The 21,512-nt window shown below is 41.0% G+C and overlaps 1 protein-coding gene across 4 annotated transcripts; it reads right to left on the bottom strand.

Moving 5' to 3' along the window:
- Positions 1 to 5,938: 5,938 nt before the first annotated feature.
- galnt12 (UDP-N-acetyl-alpha-D-galactosamine:polypeptide N-acetylgalactosaminyltransferase 12) lies at positions 5,939 to 20,265 on the bottom strand. 4 transcript variants are annotated; one of them, XM_030740935.1, is made up of 11 exons: positions 20,190 to 20,265; positions 19,388 to 19,970; positions 18,896 to 19,065; positions 17,683 to 17,872; positions 17,197 to 17,382; positions 16,848 to 16,965; positions 16,208 to 16,384; positions 12,636 to 12,767; positions 12,438 to 12,551; positions 10,211 to 10,366; positions 5,939 to 9,371 (listed from the first exon to the last, which is right to left on the bottom strand). In XM_030740935.1, exons 2-11 carry the CDS (start codon positions 19,732 to 19,734, stop codon positions 9,234 to 9,236), a joined length of 1,728 nt encoding a protein of 575 aa, XP_030596795.1. In that variant the 5' UTR covers positions 19,735 to 19,970; positions 20,190 to 20,265; the 3' UTR covers positions 5,939 to 9,233. The 4 variants fall into 4 exon arrangements, with proteins under 4 accessions (XP_030596795.1, XP_030596793.1, XP_030596797.1 ...); XM_030740933.1 differs by having other exon boundaries at positions 19,388 to 19,973; positions 20,190 to 20,259; XM_030740937.1 differs by having other exon boundaries at positions 19,388 to 19,973; positions 20,053 to 20,253.
- Positions 20,266 to 21,512: the final 1,247 nt, after the last annotated feature.

Here is a 21,512-nt window from a genome sequence, read left to right as displayed (position 1 = left end):
GTAACAGTTACAAGTCAACTTTAGTGTTTTAGCCACTGCTATGCTTTTGTTTGTTTTTTAAACCAAAAGTTACCATATTTGGATGAGTGCATGGATCAGCTGAGACAAGCAAGCCTGGCCAGCAGGCCGCACTCATAAAATTGTGCAGGTGGCACACACTTGAGGTTCATGAAAGTAACTTATACTGTATTAACAGAAATCTTCAAATGCAACATAAATGTGGAAGTGCTGTGGAAGGAGTTTAAGTGGAAACAAATAGGAATACATTCTACTTTAAAAAAGAATACTGACAAAAAAAATACAGCATTTATGGGAGAGTAACCACATTGAGACATCTGATTAATCAGCTCAATGATTTAAATGATTAACACCATGTGTGCTGTATCAATCTAAGTTAAATTTCCATTGCCAGGGTAGCTGGTTGTCTGTCTGACCGAGCACATCATCACCACATCAGCAATGAATTATGCAGAGGCAGGGATAGTTTGTTATTTTTTTTTTCCTCCTCTTAGACTTGGTGGCTGCTAAAGAACTCTAAGTGCTGCTTCTCCCTTTAAAGAACATTAGCCATTTCCCAGATGCTTGAGCTTGGAGCTTGACTGCTCCTACTTCTTTTTTATTTTTTTTTCCCACTCAGTTTTTATCCACTGCCTCTGCACCAACAGATAAGATTAATAGACTACAATAATTAATTCCCTGCAAGTAAAATACATTTTCATTTAGAATATGCCCTAAATCTGGTAATACTGCATCTTAAGCAGACTGCCGGGTAAAATATAACACAGATAATATATTTCTGAGACCAGCGTGTCAGGCTGCATTTGGTACACAAACACACATTCGTGCATGTTCATGTGTGCATTCCACATGCAAAAGACAATCACAATTAGCTTACACAGCTGACGCAGCCTCTGCAAAGTGATGAGGCATTAAATTCACACATGAATAAGCCCAGACAGCAAGGGATCTGTTCATTTGACCTGTACCCCCCCCCCCCCCCCCCCCCCCCCCCCCCCCCCCCCCCCCCCCCCCCCACCCCCCCCCCCCCCCCCCCCCCCCCCCCCCCCCCCCCCCCCCCCCCCCCCCCCGAAAGTCTAAGTGCCTCAAGAGAAGGCAGAATTCAATTTAATCATACACTGTGAAAAGCAATGTCGGTGTCTTTAGCACTCTGAATCAAGAGCACGTCAAGGTGTAGGGCTTTTTTCATCTACTGGGAACACAATGAGAACACAGCATTAAACAGTGAGATCTTGCCGGGCCTTTTCTGAGCAGTGCTCTATTCACATAATTTCACAAGTTTAGAAGTTGCAGCCTTACACCTGGGTCGTTAATGGTCTGGCTCAGAGAGAGAGAGGTGATCCATTTTCCTCTGAGGTTGTTACATATTGAGTTAGTTTGATATTTTTGGAAGTGTACTTTTTGTCGTTGAGAGGAGGAAACAGCTGGCCTGGGTCTTTCAAGTACGGTAATAACAAAATCTGCACACCAGATCCTCTGAAGCTCACTAACTTGCACACACAACTGCAGCTTACCTTTTTGTTGTTGTTTTCATACAGATAAAACTTACATAACAGACAGGATTTCATAATTAATGAGCTTTAGCTGGATTTTGGTGCCTTTGAACAAAACTCAGCCAGCTGTTTCCTCATACTTCCAGCCTTGTATTTCATGGTCATGTATGAGTGGTACTCATTAACTCATGCTTAATGTTTGTGTCGCTGTGAGCTTTGAACCACAATGCAGGAAAACAACTGTTAGATTGGAACAGAAACATGTTTAATTCATATATACTTTGTAAAGCAGAGACAGTTTCACTAAAAAAATTTCACTATTCACTGCCCGAAACCCCCAAAACAGCTCAGGGCTACTGTGTAGACCTGCATATAAAATATCTGTTGGAATTATATAAACCAGTGGCTCAAACCTGAGGTTCGGTTGACTGAATTGAACTAAGACTGATGAAATGCCTAAAAACACAGCAAGTGAGGAAAAATACATCAACCCGCTGCCACTTTGTCCAAAGGAAATACATACCGTATTTTTCCTGGAGGGAGAGGCAGTCCATTTAGCAAGCAATCAAGTAATCTGATGAAGTGAAATGAATGGGAGTGGGGTGGAATGGTTAATCGCCTGTGGAAGCATTTTATCTCGTAGGAACACATTAAAGAGGCATTCTGTCGATGTAGGCTATGTTCGGGGAGGTTGTGAAAAATCACAGTCTGCCGGCGTGTGAATTGATATGACTTCGGTGTTCTCTTTTTGCAAAATACATAATTTTTTTGCCAGATATGATTTGCTCTTAGACTGGCTTCAACATGGCATGCAGCAGGAAAGAAAACAACATGAAGGACTCCTATTAGAGTCTGATGGGGCGGACTTCAGCTTGTAGGAAAAAGTGCACAAAAAAGGAACCGGTGTACCGTATACTGTTGTAGTTCTTGTTAAACATCAAAGTCGTCTACATTATAAATAGCACACATTCATATTTCTAGGCTCTCCCATGTCACTGGACTGTGGGAGAGAAAAAGAGTGACAGACTCCATTTATTAGAGGCCAGGTGTGGTATGTGCTGTTCTCCTCACTCCCACCATGGAAGTGCTCCTCATAATTAAAACCATCTGCAGTGTCACCATAAATATCACACGCAATCTGTATCGCAGCGTTTTACAAAGCCAGCAACAAATTGCGAAAATTGTCGTTATAAATTTGTGCCGCATGCGACTGCAGCATTTTACTCCAGCTTTGGCCATACAACTGAAGACTAAGGTATTAAAATAAAACACATTTGGTAAATGCATTGCTCACCAACCTCACAGCCTACCCATGTCAGAGTATCAAATGAGAGAGAAATACGACACTTCTGCATAGTAAATAGAGATCAGCATTTCACACAGATAGTGCTGGTCTACAGCATAACACCTCTGAAATAAATGTAGTCAAACTTCACTATTTTGGGGTTACTGAAACTGAAAATGATGCTCAAAATTGTTGGTTGGCTCTAGTTTTCATGATCTGCTATAGATTTTGACCCCTGAATTTTGGCAAAAATGGCCCAAATCGGGATAGATGCCAGTTTTCAGATAGCCAATTTTCCTAAACTATCCATCCAATTTTGATTAAACTATACTCGATTAAAATGTTTCACACTGAGTCTTCTCTATCTAGACCTTTTTCTAATTTTTTTTAATTGTTACATAAGGCAGAAAGGTGAAATATTATCATATGAAGTGATCATAAACAGATGAGAAGACATAAGCTTATAATTCATGATGAAAAAAATCATCTAACCACTGTACATAAGGGTAAAATGCAAAAACAATCAAACATCTTGGAAACATTAGCCAGTCAGCTAATTTAATTTTCATATTTGGTTACTGCACATCAAAATCCATAAACATTAGATTGCACATTTTACCTCTGAAGCAGACAAGTCCTGAAAAACCGTTGCCCACTGCAGGCAGTATAAGCGATGGATATCCCAGTGACTGTATAAAAGACTTGTTTTCTACAGTCACTGATATAGCCCAGGGTTACTGCTTGGTCATAGAGAACGGTCTACTTAAGGAAAAGTTAAGCTATAATTTTTGCGTCCATCACGTAGTAGATGTTAAAATAAACTGACGTGCTGGTGCCACCATAGAAAAAAAAATCAAGTGATTACCAAAGTCGTTAGGATTCATCCTCTGGGCACCAATCATATCTGTAACCAATTTCATGGCAATTTACCCAACAGTGAAGAAATTTCAGCCTTGAACACAGAAAAAAGGGGGGGCCAACCAACCATGATTGCCATCCCTAGACCCAGTCTGCCAGCAGTGTCATCAAATCAAGAACAGCTACATGATTATCATGGGTGAAAAGAAAAACCACCTGTTGTGAGTCCGCAGCAGAGCACCGGTGGTCAGAATCATCTGTGTGACTAAGTGACAAGTGACTCATTGCAAAAGGCCTAATCCACTGATGTCTTTGACAAAGCTTCGGTCTGCTAATTCATAGCTTCGCTCCGACTGTGACAATAATTGAAAAACTGCAATTCATAATTCAAGTCAAATATTCCCTTTTACTGGTTTTAATGATTTATACTTATGTTCAAACAGTTCAGAATGAGAATTAGATCATAAAATTGTTCAGTGGGAAAATGAAAGTTTGGTAAATTATCAATTAACTCCAGGGAGGCCTTGGCTGTGTGCATAAATTTTGGATTCAAATCATTATATTGGTGAGCCCTCCCACCCAACCGCCCATATAACTGCATCACATTTGGAAAAGCCAAGATTCTTACAGTGTTCCTTGAGTGAGAAGTCCAATACTGGAAAAACAGCAGGGGTGATTAAAACCAAATAAGCAACAAGTAATCTGCCTTTGATGCTGTATTGGCTGGTTTCACAGACGCGGATTAGATGAGTTTGATCCTACACTGAAGTCGACTGGAAAAGGCTTAAATCAAGGCACGCCTGTGAATTCGGCCCATTAAGTATTTAGAAACGTATCATCAAACATCATCCGTTTCCTTGTTCCATGTGCTCACATAACGCTGTTTTGAAACATTCTTATTTGCTGGCTCGCCTTGATTTTCTGCACAGTAAAGTGTATTATGTGTTGCCTGTCTTTCAACAGCTGCATTAATGATTTTGTACTTCTGTAGTATCAAAATCTGGGAAAGTTAATTACTTTGTGAGTTCCTCTCTCTCTTTCAAGCTTCCAAGAAAAGCTGAATTTAATGAAAATAATGACACACACGATCAAGCAAATATTACTGAAATGCTGCTCAAACAACTATTGAAGTGAAGAAATAGTCGGTGCTGGTTGTTACAGATTTACCAACTGAGAGACTTCACGGACTCCTTGCTGCCTTCTTCTTTGATTCCATCTCTGTATCTAGGCCTCACATGTTTTCCGCGCAGTCTGGAGCCCCTCCTGAAAGTGAAAGTGTGTCATCTAGTGTTCGCTGCCAGCAGCCACTGCTCCTGAGCTGTTCTGGGTATTGCGGATTACATAAACCAAACTGACATGCAGTGTGAAAATGGCTTCCAATCAGTGTGTTTGAGTGTGAGTGTGTGCGTATTTCTCCTATAGTTCCTTTTGCATCCCTGACAACTGGAGCCTGAGCATCTCCAAAGACTTGCACTGCAGGGAGTCTTGTTTTGTATTATCATTAAAGACACATATAGGGTGTGAGAGAGCGTAGTCCTGCACGTATGCCACACTGGATCAAAAATTAGCTCCACACTGAGTGAACAGACCGTGACAACATACAGCGTTTCTGTGGATGCATTTGCTGGGTTTCTGAAATTTTCAAAGAGCTATTTTGTACCACTTATTTCAAAGGGACGTACCCAAAAGATTAGGACAAGACAATGTAAGAGACAGCAGCATCACAGGCTTCCACAGCAATACTCGTCCTGGGAAGGAGCAGATTGGCGCCGTGGCATTTGTCAGAATGTGAAGTTTGTTTTTGGCAAGTTTTCCATCAGAGCATGTCATCCTGTGTGAGACATTTTTCCATTTCAGCTCAAGGGTAACAAGTAGTGTGTTGTTAGCATGTCTAATATCATATGAAAGGTGCAAAAAATTAAAAGTTTGCATGTAGCACTCGCTCCCTTTTCATGCCTGTGACACAAAGGTACAACCCACACACCCTGCAATCCCAGAAAGCAGATCACTACCAATGACCAACTGAGAGACTTGCAAGGCAGTGTCAACATCGGAGGAAACGGCGACTTGGCACGGGTGCCACATTTTACCAATCTCACTCAGCAGCTGGTGATCAATACAATCAGATATGGTTGGAGGGTTAGGGTATTTTGTATGTTTTGTTTCCAATGTTAATATACGTTTTAAAGACATAAAACTGAATATTTAAAAAAAAAAAAAAAAAGCATATTAGCAAATGATAAATTGACAATAAAAGGGGCAACGTGAATCAAATGTAGTCCATTTATTAGATTTTTACAATTATTTTTTAAAAACTGCATTCATTACATCCTTCAGTTTCTTACTTACAATATAAGGCCACTGGAGTTACTGACACCATTAATACAACAGACATGATCTTGAATTCCAGCATTATTATTAGTGCATATTTACCACATTAGTAAATGAAATGTCAGGAGATACTGTTTTTGCATGATATTGTATAACAGCACTACGTGGTCTATTAATGCTGGGTCACAATGCAATCAGCCACTTTACAGGTTCAAGTGCTATAACAGGTCCCTGGAAAATCTGTATTAATGACACGCATTTGGTTTATATAAATCCCTATATGACCTGCCACAGAGATATAATCCTAAACTGGAAAATATCAATTTTATTGCTGCAGCTTGCACCATATCAAATTAGCATACAAAAATATAGCATCACATTAAAAATGTTTTACTACATAGGGCATGGTTGGAATAACAGATGGCTACAGGGATGATAAATAACCCTTTTTAACAGCATGATATAACATTTACCCTCCACTCAGGCCAAAGATGTAAACTGATTGAAAATTGAAGAGCTGCCACTTCTTAAGTGTTCAATACATAAAGCATTAGCAATGCATCAAAAGGGAAGTTTCACCAATAATGTATGATGCACACTAAAGTTATGGAAAGCTAAGAGAAGAAGTGTCTTTAAGATTGCCCTGGTCTATGAATTCCACGCAAGTCGTTTCAACTTTTCTAAGGCATAAAGTGCTCTTGTATGGAGACAAAGGATCAACAGGTGTCACTGTTTTAGCCTTACGACACATCAAACACTCCTGAGTCAAATGTCCTCATTTTTTGTGAAACCAACCACAAGTTTCCTACTGGTCATTTGGTACACTTCACGTATTACTTAGCACTGTCCACACAATAATGTGTAAGCTTTACAAAAAAGCCTTTATGAACTACTGTAAACTTAAATCCATGAATTATATCAACATTCAACTATGTTTTAAACTTACTGCATATGGAGTCAGATCCAAAACCAGTAAATATGTGATGGTACAATTTTTAAACTGCACAGTGCAATAAAACTTTTAATGCATGTTCAGAGTGGCAAATAAAACACAGACTCTTGCAGTATCCCATTACTTTAGGCCCGGGTCACACAGGACTAGAGACCATTCAGTGACTCACTAGCAACCTCCGGTCGAAAGGGGGAAAAGTGTACTCCCCACCCAGTTGGCGAGCATTTTCTGGAAGGTACTGGCTGCTACAAGTTGAAATAATTCGCAAAGAGGGTGCTACACCAAAAACATCCATCCGATTGCTTTGCTCACTAGCAGATTGTCGCGGTGGCCTGTAGTCCACATGAAATACGCAGACTTGTCTGCACACATCTCTGTAGTGAAACTTGAAAACTGCAGTGCAAACCACACACAGAACGTTCGCCTTGCACAGTTTCACTAACATTTACCAAACAGTTTGCAAGTGTTAGCAAGTCTGCATCTTCCATGCAAACTACGGCTAACAGCAGCTAACTGCTAGTGACCAAAGCAATCTCAAGGGGGTTTTCAGTGCAGGACTGTATACCTCTTATGAACCAATTTCATGCTGGCAACTACCAGCAACTTCTAGAAACCACTCACCAAATGGTCCCACCAAAGACCAGTAGTCACCAGGCGGTCAGCGACCGGTCTCTGGCCTGTTTGACTGGAGCTTTAGCAATCACTTTCACAGTGACTGCTAGCAACCATCTGCAACCAGTCAAGAAATACACCTTCTTCCCTTGTGACTGGTGGTTTCCATCTGGTTGCCAACAGGTCTGTGTGACTGAGACCTTACATTCATTCAATTTGGCAACAGAAGGGATTGTGACTACTCAAGTCCCAGCAATTATACTGTATATAATGTCTTTTTCTATCCCCTCTTTTTCCATATTGCGAGCATACATTCTGAATCAATAGCAAAAATCCATTTCAGCACAAATGTGCCCTAACATCAGTTCATAACAGAACTCCTTTCAGATTGATGGGCAAGCAGCCTGTGGAGGTTAATGGTGAAAAAAAAGGTTGCAAATTGCTTCATTTGGTCTCCTCCATTATCTGCTTCTGCTGCCAAAAACTCCGCTCTTTATGACTTACGTTCATAAATCAAACCTAAAGCACACAAGTATACAAGTGTTCATCTGAGGAGGATTTGTGTGGCGTAAGCCAGAAAGATAAGCCCTCCGCTGATTGCCTTTGACACACAGAGAAACAGGAGGTGATAAAGAATTCAGAGAGGACCAGGGAATCTATCAGAAAACCATCTGGCATCCTAGAATCTGAAGACACCGACAACTGTCTACTCCTGTACTGCATTTCTCTTACACTCCCTCCACAGCCTGTGGGACAGTCACACAAGTGACCACAACACTGCTTCATAGGGATCTATAGTTCTCTGATCCTGACAGATGGACACAGAACCATTTCAGGGCAACCCAACAGAGCAACTCATAAGGGGAACACCTCCATATCTGCCCATACGTACTGCCTCAAAATACCACAGCAATTAGTATCATCTATAAAATAAATCATTTTAAAACAAACTTGACACCACATGAAGTAAATCCTTAAATTATGGCTATAATTTAGTCTTTTCAAGCTGCATTTCATGAAAGAGCACAAAACAGAATTATGCTGCACTGAAAAAAAGTTATTACAAAAGCTAGCAAAATAACCCAAGTCATTTTTACCTTTGATTCATATTCATTCAAAGCAGGCAAGAACCGAATACATCTGGAGTTTCTCCCATCAGTAGTTAGTGATTAAGCTGAAGAGGTGTTAGGTACTTGCACAATGCCTTTTTTATTAAGCTACTGGTACGTAGCAAGGAGTAGCAAGCACTCTTATAGCATCCTGAAAAGACTCTCAACTAAATACCTGAAAATTTGTTCCACTTCCTCTTCACAAAGAGAGCAGAATAAAAAAAATTTTACAGCAAGGAGATTTAGCCCCTTCTACAGGAGAAGACAAAAATATCAAATGACACCCCGTGACATGCCTCTGAAAATTACTGCAATACCAGCTACTAGCTCATATGATGATCAGAGCTTGCTGACCGATTTATAAAAGGTGTCGTTTTGTTTCTTTTAGATGCTTATCTGCCCCTTTCTGCATAAAGTGGTGCATACAAACTCCACGAGAACTGTAGAAAGTAAGCACTGGTAGATTTCACCCAGTGAGCAAAATTTTGTAGAGGTTTAAGTTTGGAAGGAAGCACAAAGGTGTCCTCATTTGAGGTCCTTTAAGGGCAAGGCAAACATATTCTAGGTCTGTAGCATTACATCTTCTCTTCAAAGAACCACTTCTGGTGGAGGCTATCGGAGCAGGGTTGGAGTGAGGGTGCTGGTGTCCCATTGTCTGTCTTATCTATTGCCTCAACACACTTGCTGCTGTGGACATGATACAGACTCCCATCCTGAAAAGTATTTTAAAAATAGTCGTTAGCAATACATGTCTACAGAACAAACATCAGCTCTGCGATATTATTTTCATTATTCTTTGAACATCACAGTTTTAAGAGTGAAAAAGCTTACGACTGGAACACAGAGGACCTGCCCAGATTGATCTGTACTTTTATTGTTTGCTTCACTTTCCATTTTCCCTCCTACTGTCCGGTCCCCCCACTCTTCACATACGTTTGCATTCATTCCATGTTTTTTTGGATCCATTTACATTTAGATAGTGTGATGTAACTGCATTCAAACCACACTAACTCCCAGGATTGTGTGGTGAATCCTCAGCTTGCTACTATTATACTATTTTACATACAGTTATATAGTATAAATTTGAATCCACTGCGGGGTTTTTTTGTTTTTTTTAAACACACAGAACAATGATGTGTCATTGTTAAAAGCCTGTAGGATTTTCAGAATTTGAGTTTGGAATAAAAAGATATAGTCTATGGAGGAAGAGAAACTAGGACGGTGGTTAGAAGGTCGCTGGAAAGGCAAGGAACTATAGAATCAGTTTAATTCACTATTTGGTTCTGATCTTTTGAAACATTGTGACAGTTTAAAAAGGAAAATAATAAGCAATAATGAAAAATCAACAAGATGTCAGGGAAAACTCAACAGAAAACTATATTTTGGCCCCGATGCTGATTTTATATTCCACAGTTTCTCTTCCCAGACAGCACCTCAAAAATTAATTACATGCTGCAATTTCAGTGTCACCATATTACTTACTCTTTCAACAGTCTCAGTGAAAATTTGGATTCAAAAGAAACTGACTAGACTAAAATACTCGATAGCTTACCTTTCGGAGGATAAATTTCTGGTCCACAGGTACAGGCTGCCCAGGTTTTTTGCACAGTTGGACAGTCAAGTATGTACTGATGCTGTCACCTACGATGCATCCAGCAGGTTCCCTCGTGTTGTAACAGATCTCACCATCCACAGAATATTCAAAAAACTGTGGGAAGAGACAAAACTGGGATTTAAATCTTTGTGAAATTTAAACAGATAAATAAAAGTATACACTCACTGGTCACTTTATTAGGTACACCTGTTCAACTTCTTATTAATGCACATATCTAATCAGCCAATCACATGGCAGCATTTTAAGGCATGCGGACATGGTCAAAACAACCTGCTGAAGGTCAAACCGAGCATCAGAACAAGGAAAAAAGGGGATTTAGGGGACTTTGAATGTGGCATACCTATTGGCGCCAGGCAGGTCTTCTGAATATTTCAGAAACTGCTGATCTACTGGGATTGCCCCACACAATCATCTCTAGGGTTTACAGAGAATGGTACAAAAAGGAGAACGCAACCAGTGAGCAGCAGCTCTCTGGGTGAAAATGCCTAGTTGATGTCAGAAGTCAGGAGAATGGCCAGACTGCTTGGAGCTGACAGGAAGGCAACAGTAACTCAAATGACCACTTGCTACAACAACGGCTTGCAGAAGAGCATCTCTGAACACAGAACACGTCAAACCTTTAAGTTGGGATACAGCAGCAGAAGATGAGCACCGTTTAAAGAGAGATGGCTTCTGCGTGTGTTTGTGAAAATATGTAATGTGATTCTGCAGCAGGTGCAGTAGTCTCATAAGGCAGCTATTCCCACTTTCTACAATAACATCACTTTGTGTCCACAGAGAGGTTCTGGAATAACAATGCTAAATTTCATAGTGCTTCATGGACTACTGAATATCACAAAGAAATGGCATTGGGAAATTTACACTCCCTTTGTATCAACAAAGCCATCATATAATTTTGCAGCCTGAAATAGAAGAAATTCATTATTCCCAAATCTGTAAAAGTACAAACACAAACCCTTGCAGTCCGGGAGGAAAAAGGATGATTATGTCCTTAATTTAAAAGAAACTGAGGCGCTATTTATATCCATGATTACCTTTGTCTATGATAAATGTAAAACAGGAAGTAGTGAAGGAGAAGACAGGGAATAAGGAGATGGCAAGTAAATGTGATCAGAAGTATAGCAACACACAGCTCAAGAGCCATTTCTAATTATTGCTATCAAATGTGCTGGTACATATTAATATCACTGAATGTGAAGACACAGTAAAGATTAGAATTAAAGAATAAAATTAGAATTAAACTTGATTCAAACCTTAACGTGGCTTGTAGAAAACAGTAGAACTCAGAACAGTCTCCATACAAGCAGACAAGCACACAAACTACTGCAGTCATGAAAACACTGGTTAACTTTACTAGTCAATAACACATCCCAAAGGAGTGATAGTGATCACTTAATGTTACAAATTGCTTTACAAAACTAAATAACACCAGACACAGGGCAATAAACTGAGAATGGCCAAAGGACCTGAACACACTGGAAGGAAAGTCTCATAGTATGAAGGCTGTAATACCAAAAGCCCAATCACCCTTCATTATAACCTGGGAGTAACCAGCAGGGTTCCATATCCTGATCTAAAGGGTCCAGAGGGCATTTATGAGGTCAGTAAATCAGTGATGTATTCAATAGCGAAGCTGTTTAAGGCTTTAACAGCGAGAAATACAATTATTATAAATCTAAAAAGCATCCCAATGTAAGGTCGCAAGCACAGTGATGATGTGATCGTGCCTTTCTGTCATTATAATGAGTTGGGCAGCAGTGTTTTGTGTGTGAGGAAAAAAAAAATGTTTGGAGAAGCACTAAACTGGAATATTAAACATTTATTTTGTCTCAGCTATATGAAGAGAGGGCATCCATATCAGAGTGACTGGTGAGTGCCAGGATCAACTGTGTGATCCTGTGAGAGTGAACAAATGAGTACTGTAGCCCACAGATCACGGCCAAACAGCGTGTTGTGTTTGATTTCAAAAAGCAAGGACCAAATAAACATTTAATCAAACCCAACTAAAATTTGTGTTCACGTGCTTTAAAAAAAGGGGCTACCGGCTGAGTAGCTAATCAGCAAACTAGCTTGCAAACATGTTAGAGGTTTGGTGACCTGTTCAGCACAGGAAGAAGCAGGTGCCTTTTCATCTGATGAGGCACCAGTCACTGGCATTCCTTACCTGGTTCTGGCCCATACCGTGACACAAGTAGAGGCTGACCCTTTCGCCCACCAGCACCTGCTCATCCTTAGGGTTGTAGTCAAAACAGTAGTTGGCCTTGCCCCGGTTCTTAAGCTATCAAAAAAGCAGTAACAAAATGTCTTTAGGCAGTGATACAACATAGCCTACAGAAGCTCATACAGCTTACTTCGTCCTCACCATCCCAAACATGCCTGGCCGATCTTGTGGGATGTGAATATCGGGGTAAATGTTATCCAAGTACCACCTGAAGCTCTTACAGCCCAACTTCTCTCTGAGTTTCCTCCGCTCTGTTACATCTCCAAAGGCCTCCTGAAGACAAAGATGATAAATGACAGTTCAGCGTGATTATTTTAAATTCACTTTTCTGGATCAACGAACTGACAAAACATCAGGAAGAACAGAATTGCTCTACATCGTGAAAAGTATCACCAGTGGCGTCTCATATTCAAATAAAGATCTTAAGTGAGAGCACTGTCGATGCAGTCACCATCAGACAGCTGCTGTGTCAGAAGAGGTATTCATAAGATAACAGTGGGCTCAAATGGAATACAATAGCACCATCTATGGTCCATACATAATGCAATGCCAAATACTAGCACACCCTCAAACAAACAGAACTTCAAACAGTCAAACAGGAACCAGGTGTCAATTCTACAAGCATCTCTGTATGTGTTGGCAAACAGTTTGTTCCAGTGTAAACACTATTATGGATACAGAGTTACACGTGGCCACATCACACTGATAAAGAATAGTTCACTAGATTATGAGGAAGAACGCCATCTCCACTTTAATGTGCCAGCAAGCATATGCTCAGCACACCTTCCCTGCTGGAAGAACGGTTCAACAGCACTGCAGGATGATGGATGATGGTGGTCTGCCCAAACACAGCTCTAATTGGCTATTCATCAGTCTATTTAGTCAGAAGAAAAAGTCCCAAAGGATGCAGTCCTTTGTCAATGGCTAGGACCACTGTGGACTATCAGAACAATGAGGGCTAGTCCAGGATACCATAGCTCACCAGGCTGATAAGACTTAAATTAAGGATCAGTAAATACCCCAATGAAATGCAAAGGTAAGGGCAACCAGCCCAGCGACAGTCCACGAGATGAATGAATAAATGGTCCCTGGAAACAACCTAAGGGAGCAACTAGAAGCCAAGAGCACAGAGGTGCCAATTAGTGAAACAGCAGTGGAAAACAAAAGCGAATTATTCCAGAGGGCTGTACTACAAAGCAAGTTAACTCACTTTTACAGGTAATTCCTGCAGTAACTTTGTAACCTGGGGTATAACTTCCAGAGCTCACTGCTTATTGACCAATCTATTCTCTTGAAAAAAAAAAGTGTCAGGTTTCCTAGAAGATCCTGTGGATCTTGGTGCATCTATAGTAAGAGGGCCCTTTGGTTTTCTCTACAAACAAAAATGAGATTTACAAATTTTCTGTGCCAGGAATTTAATTCCTTGGGTCAGTTTTTCCTGTTCGGAGCAAGCAATTTCAAAGTCATTCCATTGTTTTCTAGGCTTTTGTATAGCAAAATACAGTAAATCCTAAAACAGAGCGTTAAAGCCTTGTAGATTACTTGGTGACCTCATAAGAGCTGCAGCTCAAAGATTAAGGCTAAATTTGCCTTACATGCTATAAAAATACAGCTAAGCGACACATTTAGCTCACAGAATACACAACTGTAATTACAGTCAGTATATTCATGCCTTATTAATGGGGCAGTGATTTATAAGCCTATTAACTTTCACAGTCTGCATTTTTTTTTTTGCCAGCTTTCCTTCCTGGTCTTGGTTGCAGCCTAAATTATATTTTTACAGTCCTCATATTTATTTATTAAGGATTATATTTTGCTCTTTTTGGTGGAAAAATATGCATCTCTAGAGCCATCATCGTTTGCAACTGGTCATTTCTATAATATCAATGCATGCAAACTCCTACCAACGTAACAACATGAACTGATATCTTAATTACCATTGTGGTAGTACCCTGGCTTTCCCTCATAATCATCCAGTGTTAAATCAGAATATCCCTTCAGGGTACAGCTCTCAGACTCACTCCTTTGCCTGCGTCATCCTGCATCATTTGGAATGTAGATTATTTAGCTTTAACACTGCTTGGTTACTAATTAACATGGAGCTATAAACATAACTCATGTTGGCTGCCAGGTAACTCAACTTGTCTCAGTGTCCTCTCCCTATGCAAACCCCAATTTACTTGCAGGACTCACTGCCTACTGACTTTTTTTTTTTATTTTGTTTCTTTTTTTTTTTTTTTCTTTGCCTGGGGGATTGGGGGTGATAGCGTCGCAGGCTGTCAAAATGTCAGGGAAAAGGCATGTTAAAAATTAACCATGACTATATTAGATTAACTCAGGTTAATTCATAATCATGAACGCATGTGAATGCAAAGGGTAGCTGCATAGCTTAGTCATTCATTCTTTACACAAATGTATTACTAAATGCATCTATTGTGAATGTCCTCAGCATCTAGAGAAACTACTTTGCAGACATGCTTTGCAACCATTTTGCATCACCTTTATAAGAGCTAACATTAATGGGCAGCAGCAGACTACAGAAGACAAACAGGCACAGAACATTCATCCAGAAGACTGCAATCATTTTTCCCATCCATCCATCTTCTTCCACCTATCCAATTAAGGGGTTGCGGGCGTGAGGGAGGGGGTGTGGAGGCAGGGTACACCCTGGACAGGTCTGTCGCAGGGCTAACACAGAGAAACAGATTCAGATTCACACCTATGGGCAATTTAGAATCACCAGTTAACCTAATCCTACTACCTGCATGTCTTTGGACTGTGGGAGGATGCCAGAGTACCAGGAGAGAACGCACGCAGACACGTGGAGAACATGCAAGCTCCACACAGAGAGAAGCCCCAGCCAGACGGTGGATTTGAACCCAGGATATTCTTGCTGTCATTAACCACCACGCCACTGTGCTTGTAGTATAATTGTGTGTCAAGCTAAATTGTGGGTTTCGCAATATTTTGCAAAATGGAGAAATCCAGAGAAACGACAGCTCCACCCATATCATAATTCTATTGAAACAGATACTGTTTGTTGTGTAAGCACACCTCTAAAGTTTAACTGAGACATGGACACACTTACTGTAGGTGTGTCCAAACTTTTGACAGGAACTGCTTTTGCTCTTCCTGTTTGATTTACAGTTAGATGCATTACCAGTTTGGAGGACTTAGTGCATTTTTTTTTTTTTTGGCAAGACTACCTCTTCTCTGCGAGATGAGCGCCACCTGATCTGTGTTTAGAGAGCTTCTCCTGTTAACTACACTATCAGTCTCTCTCTCTCTGTCTCTCTCTCTCTGGGCACCCCAGTGGGTCAGCACTGCTCTCACCATTTCAAGGACAGGTGGGTGACACCCGCTGGCACCATATAGCATGGAAAGGTGGTAATCACACACCGGAATGCCCTGTCACCTTGGGTGTCTGCTGCTCATGTATCCCTCGTGTCACTTAATCAGGGGAGCTCTTATGCAGTGTGTGTATATGTATGCAAAATTTGGGAGAAGAAGGAGTGTGTGTTATTTTTTTGTGCGCGTACTGGCGAGTGTATTCACTGGTGAAATTAATGGGTTAATCAGTTCTCAAAGAATTTTCTTTAAAAAATTAAAAAGAATACACACACACACACACACACACACACACACACACACACACACACACACACACACCCTTCACAATACTTGCAACACTCACACCACCTGCGCACACTCACCAGGCGTGCGAGGGGGTTACGATGGTAGTAGATCGCCTTGTATTCATCCAACCAGACCTCAGCCGCTCTCACGCTGTTTGCCAACGCTTTGCTCCGTGGGTAAGGGGCCTTTTTAGGGAACACATGACCCACGTGGGAGCATGGGTGGATCTCCAGGCTGCCCCCACACTGCCAAATCTAAGACACATCAATAACACCACCACGAGGATTTGGTTAGCCTCTCAGCCATGATTCAATCAGGAGACAAAGCACAGTCTTGTTGTGGAGGAGCTAGGGAACAGAAAAGCTGGACTGTTGTTGGAAAATATTTTTGGTTACTTCCCTTTGGGAAATTATGGTTATTGGAGGAAAGGGATGTTCAAATTCTTCACTCCAATTAAAGTATTAAGCTCTTTGGCCTGTTTTCATTCCATGTTTAGTTTTATTTTCATTGTGGATTCCACATAAATTGAGCAGTTGTCATATGGTTCAACAAATCTAAACCAGACATTGCCGCCTTTTCAGTGATGTACATTGTGAATGGGGCCTTAGTCCCAAAAGCAATGCAAACTTAACCCTGTAAATATCAATTTGGTATGTGCGTTGTGCCTATGTTGCATAAATAATATGGGATATGTATATGAAAACACATAGTTCTTACCCTGAACGAGAATTCCAGGTTCTCTCCTCCCCACACCTCCATTCCTGTGTCATACGTTCCCAGATAATGGAAGTAGTCCTTCCTCACAGCAAACAGACCACCTGCCATAGTAGGAGACCTAAAGATGACCCCCAAAAAAAACACAGACAATAATTAAGCTCCATCTTATTAACTATAACTAGCCTTATGAGACAGATGTAATTATCTCATGATGAAGGACAAAGAATGGTATGTCAGCAGTGTAAGTTCTGTAATAATGTACCTGCCATCCTGAAAGCTGTCCTCAGAAAATATTCATATGAGATTTTTCTATTCTTGGGCAATAAAAAAGTCCTTAAGACACACACACCTGATGACATCAGTGGGTGAACGCCGCCGTTCCTGCTCATAGCTGGGTATGCTGTGCCAGGTAAAGACCAACCGCCAATCAAACCCCCCAATTTGAGGTTCCCCAGAGTTGCCTAAATACTGGAAGGTGTTCCAGTCTATCACGTCGATGACAGGGCACACCACGGCCTTCGGCTCCTCTTTGATCCTTGTGGAGGAAAACAAGAAAAAGGCTGATGTTAGGAGGGAACAGTGTTACAAAGCAAGCAATTTGTTTATCTCAAATGTTTGTGTAACTGTTTGTGCAATCCTTGCTTGAAAGCCAGTGGAGTACTGAGGCAGTGAGTCAGAGACAGCTACGTAACAGTGCTCCTGCAGCTGGCTGATAGAGATTCAGAGCTTCCCACTCTGTGACAGCTGGACTAAAAGACAGCCTTTCTAAAGGCCACACTTTGACAAAATAATCAAGGAGAGGAGCCCTTTCTTTTCCTGACGAGTGCTTTCTCACCTGTGTAGCAGGGGCTCTAACCAGCCTTCGTGACACTCGCAGTGACAATCCAGGAAGGTCAGCACATCGCCTGTCGTGATGGATGCCCCGAGCAACCGAGCCCGCACCAGCCCCTCCCTCTTTGTGGCCCGGATCAGACGCACCTTCCTCAAACCTGAGATGTACTTCTCCAACGGCTCCTTGAGATGCTCTTTGAGAAATTAAATAGATGAGCAGATAAACCAAAATGAAACATCTGAATTATTTTTTGTTTGTTTGTATAAAGGCACTGACTCAAGAGCTGTTTGTCAAAATCACAACACAAAGAGAAAAATCTGCTACAAACTATGGATGGAAATGAGTAATACTGTATAATACTGTGTTCCCTTAGGTGTGCAACAGCTCCACTGCCATGAGTGTCATGTCCCTTTTTAGCAAATTGTGACTATTAGAAAAACAAGCCAGCATTGATAAAAAAAAAAAAAAATTTTAAAAAAAGCTATCTGGCATACATTTCTAATGCATTTGGGACAGGGTCCCAGTTCCCATCTCTAGAGAAAAGGGTGTTAAACTGCTTGATACACATTTGCCACATTCATTGAGAAATGGTGAGTTATCTCTGAAGCAGGTAAGTAAGACACACCCAACAGCCTTTTTAGGATAAAATTACAAATCTACTACAATATCTTGTACTTTTCAGCCACAGCTGCATTAAATGAAGAGGAAACAGTTACATCATTCTTTATTTTACATGTTCAACAATTACTAAGTATAACCAAGGGCTGAGGGAGAGGCAGGCATTGCTTCATTTATCCCAAACACTTTAGAACCACTCCCTTAAAGTTTCTAAACAAACAAAAAAAAAAAAAAATGTCCTTGAGAATAAACACTGCCTATAATATTTACTGTTATAATTTATTATAGGTTTATCTAGACATGCTTATGAAATACATCTTCCATAAGCAGAAGATTTAATTTGGTCAGTGTGTCCAAACTTTTGACTGGTACTGTATATCAGTTTTCACTTCCTGTCTCTATCATCCAGTATCTCTATTTGACTTCGCTAATTGCTGATATGTCAGTCTATCCTCCTCATCATCTGACTGCTGCCTGTCCATGTGCTTCCTGTGTGCACCTCTAACAGCTCTGCTGTCCTTTATGACTGTCAGCCTCCCAGTGTTCCTGCCCACTGCCTGTCCATCAGTCTGTCTCTCTTCCCCATCTGTGCCTATACCTTTGTTACTGTAGTCATCCACCAGCACCACCTCTTTCAGCAGGATGTCAGGGGACGTCTCCAGCACACTGTGGACCGTCCTCAGCAGGGTAGACCAGGCCTCGTTGTAGAAAGCAATCACCACAGAGGTCGTGGGCAAGGACCTGTAGTCGTACTTCAGCTCACTACAACTGGAGAGTGAGGATGTTAGGATGCAGATTGAAAAGGTGGAGGGGAGATTGGGTGACTGGAATGACACAATGAGAGCTGGCTGTGTAAAGTTGGAGCATGGTTAAGAGTCAGACGTTTTAGATTTGATGACCAATAGAGGCAAGCACGGTGCATTTACTCTTCCATCTCAACAGCAAATGACTCAAGTTTGTGAGCTACATCTCCTCTGAGGCATTTACTTAGCAGGATAATAGTGTTGCTGAGACATCCAAACTGCACAGGTTCCCCTTAAGCGTTACAACTGGGTTTTAATAGTGCTAACAGCAGACAACGTTAACTTACCGTGGGTTCCATCTCTCTGGCAGCCTGCGGTGTAGCGATATTTTATCACTGACATAAATGTTAATCTGGTGCATTTTGAGACTTTCCTCTTCTTTTCTTTTCTCCTCTTCGTTCAAATCCAGTTTCACGGCTCTTCCCATTTCTCCCAGAGCGCTGATATCCAGGGGGGGTTTCTCGTAGACTGGTTTCTTAAGGAGCTCATACTCTTCCTCTCTTGGGACCTCCCGTCGATTCGTCGCACTCTCTTTCCCCGAGTTATGTCCGAAAAATATAAGATATCCCACTAAAGTGACACCAAATAAGAAAATAAGTAACTTGGGCCGATTCCTCCTTCCGCATGCTGCCATCGTGTCGTTTCCTGGCACGGCGTAAAGTTGGAGGGTTTCATGCCCCGAGGAGTTGCACTCCGCTGCAACCTAAGTTGCTTCTTCAGACTTCACAGCCGCGTCACCTTTCTGTTTGACTACACCCAAGTTTCTTCTCCATAGTTTCAGGCAAAGTATTGCTGAATCTACGTGACGAGTCCCCCAACGACAAATTGGGTGAGTGCGGCCACTCCTCCTCGACTCCGTTAAAGTGCGTGCTGCTGGAGAAGAGTGAAAGGATTAACAAACTCGGATTAGATTAGCCAACAATTATCTCTTCGGATTAGTTAGCTACCTAACCTGTTGGAGAAAAAAAATTAGGTCAAATCAAAAACCTCGTCCGGTATTTCCTTCAGTTTGCTCACTGGGAAAATGTAATATTACAATTAAACACAATGTTTCTCGTCACGTCTTTATGGTTATAGTTTGTGTCCAACCTCTTCACGTCCAGCTGTAGACAAACCAGTGGAACTTCGGTCCCTCAGGATATTTGAACGGGAGTTGAAGTTCAAGTCAACTAATGGAATTAGCAACCACGTTTCCGGTTATCAAATTAAAACTCCGTGGCCTGCCTTTCAAACTTTCCCGAAATAACAACACCTGAAATACTGTACAGTAATTTATTTTTTCTTCGAATAAATCAAAATGGCATAAAATGACTATCAGAGGTAAGCTAGTGTGTATAAATGAAGAACTTACGTCCGTTTTCTATTTTTTATTTATTTTTTTTGTATTGCTGTCGGTTGTTTTATCTATGAATTGTGACATCAAAGATTGGTTTAAATTAAAAGCATCAGGCTACGTAATTTTATGCACTATTTTTTTTCGGTTTATCCGGTTAATTTCTCAACGTCTGAATGTGTTGTGCAATAAACCACTGCTTCACATTCAACCACAACGAATTGTAACATTTTTTTAAGCTTTTAATTTGAAAGCCTGAAAAAAAAAGTTTATGTCAGAGTCACTAAGTCTGATTGGAGGTAAACCTTTCGAAGGGGCGTGCATAATGGTCTGAGATACTACATGATAAATGACTCTTTTTTCTTCTTCTTTTCTTTTTTTTTTCTCCCCAGGCTGTCAGATCCAGGTAGTTCGTTTAATTCTATCCTCGTCACAGGTGCGTGACATCACACATTTGGGCCAGTTTTGTTGTTTTTTAAGTCTTTCTTTCAGGTGTGATGACATTTTTTTTCAGTACCTGGTGACCCTGGGGCTTCAGAATAATTCATCTCTGCGTTCTTATTTATGCGATGCCACTTGTCACTCATATGAAACTGATATGAAAACTCTTGACACGAAAGATGAAATCTGACACAAAATGTATGTTTAAGCAAATTAAAATGCTAAATAATTAAGGCGACCTTTCGAGGCGAGAAGGTAATTTGAGTGGCGCACTGTTTGATCGAGCACCCATATTGTGAAAACTACAAAGAGACACGGGATGGTAACAAGTCAGCCGGAGTGTTGTAATATACCACGGTAGACTGGGCTTGTCGTGTCTGTCAGAGACGCAATATTCATGTGAGTGCACGAGGGCGTTTTCATTTAGGAAGAGATGATGGATAACATTTTCCATGCAATAGATAGCCTACTGCAGTAGGTGCAAATATTAAAAGGAAATTAAAGCAATCATGAGTTGCACCCTTAGGCTGAGTTGTATAGGCTCTGAAGTCACCATCACTGGTCCAACATGACTGCTGTTGATCACCCAAGTTTAGTAACCTCTTTTTAATTATACATATTCGTCCAAACATTAGGAG

This window comes from Archocentrus centrarchus, chromosome 11 (assembly GCF_007364275.1).
Source record: "Archocentrus centrarchus isolate MPI-CPG fArcCen1 chromosome 11, fArcCen1, whole genome shotgun sequence".
Classification (NCBI taxonomy): domain Eukaryota; kingdom Metazoa; phylum Chordata; class Actinopteri; order Cichliformes; family Cichlidae; genus Archocentrus; species Archocentrus centrarchus.
This window is presented reverse-complemented; position numbering and strand designations above follow the sequence as displayed.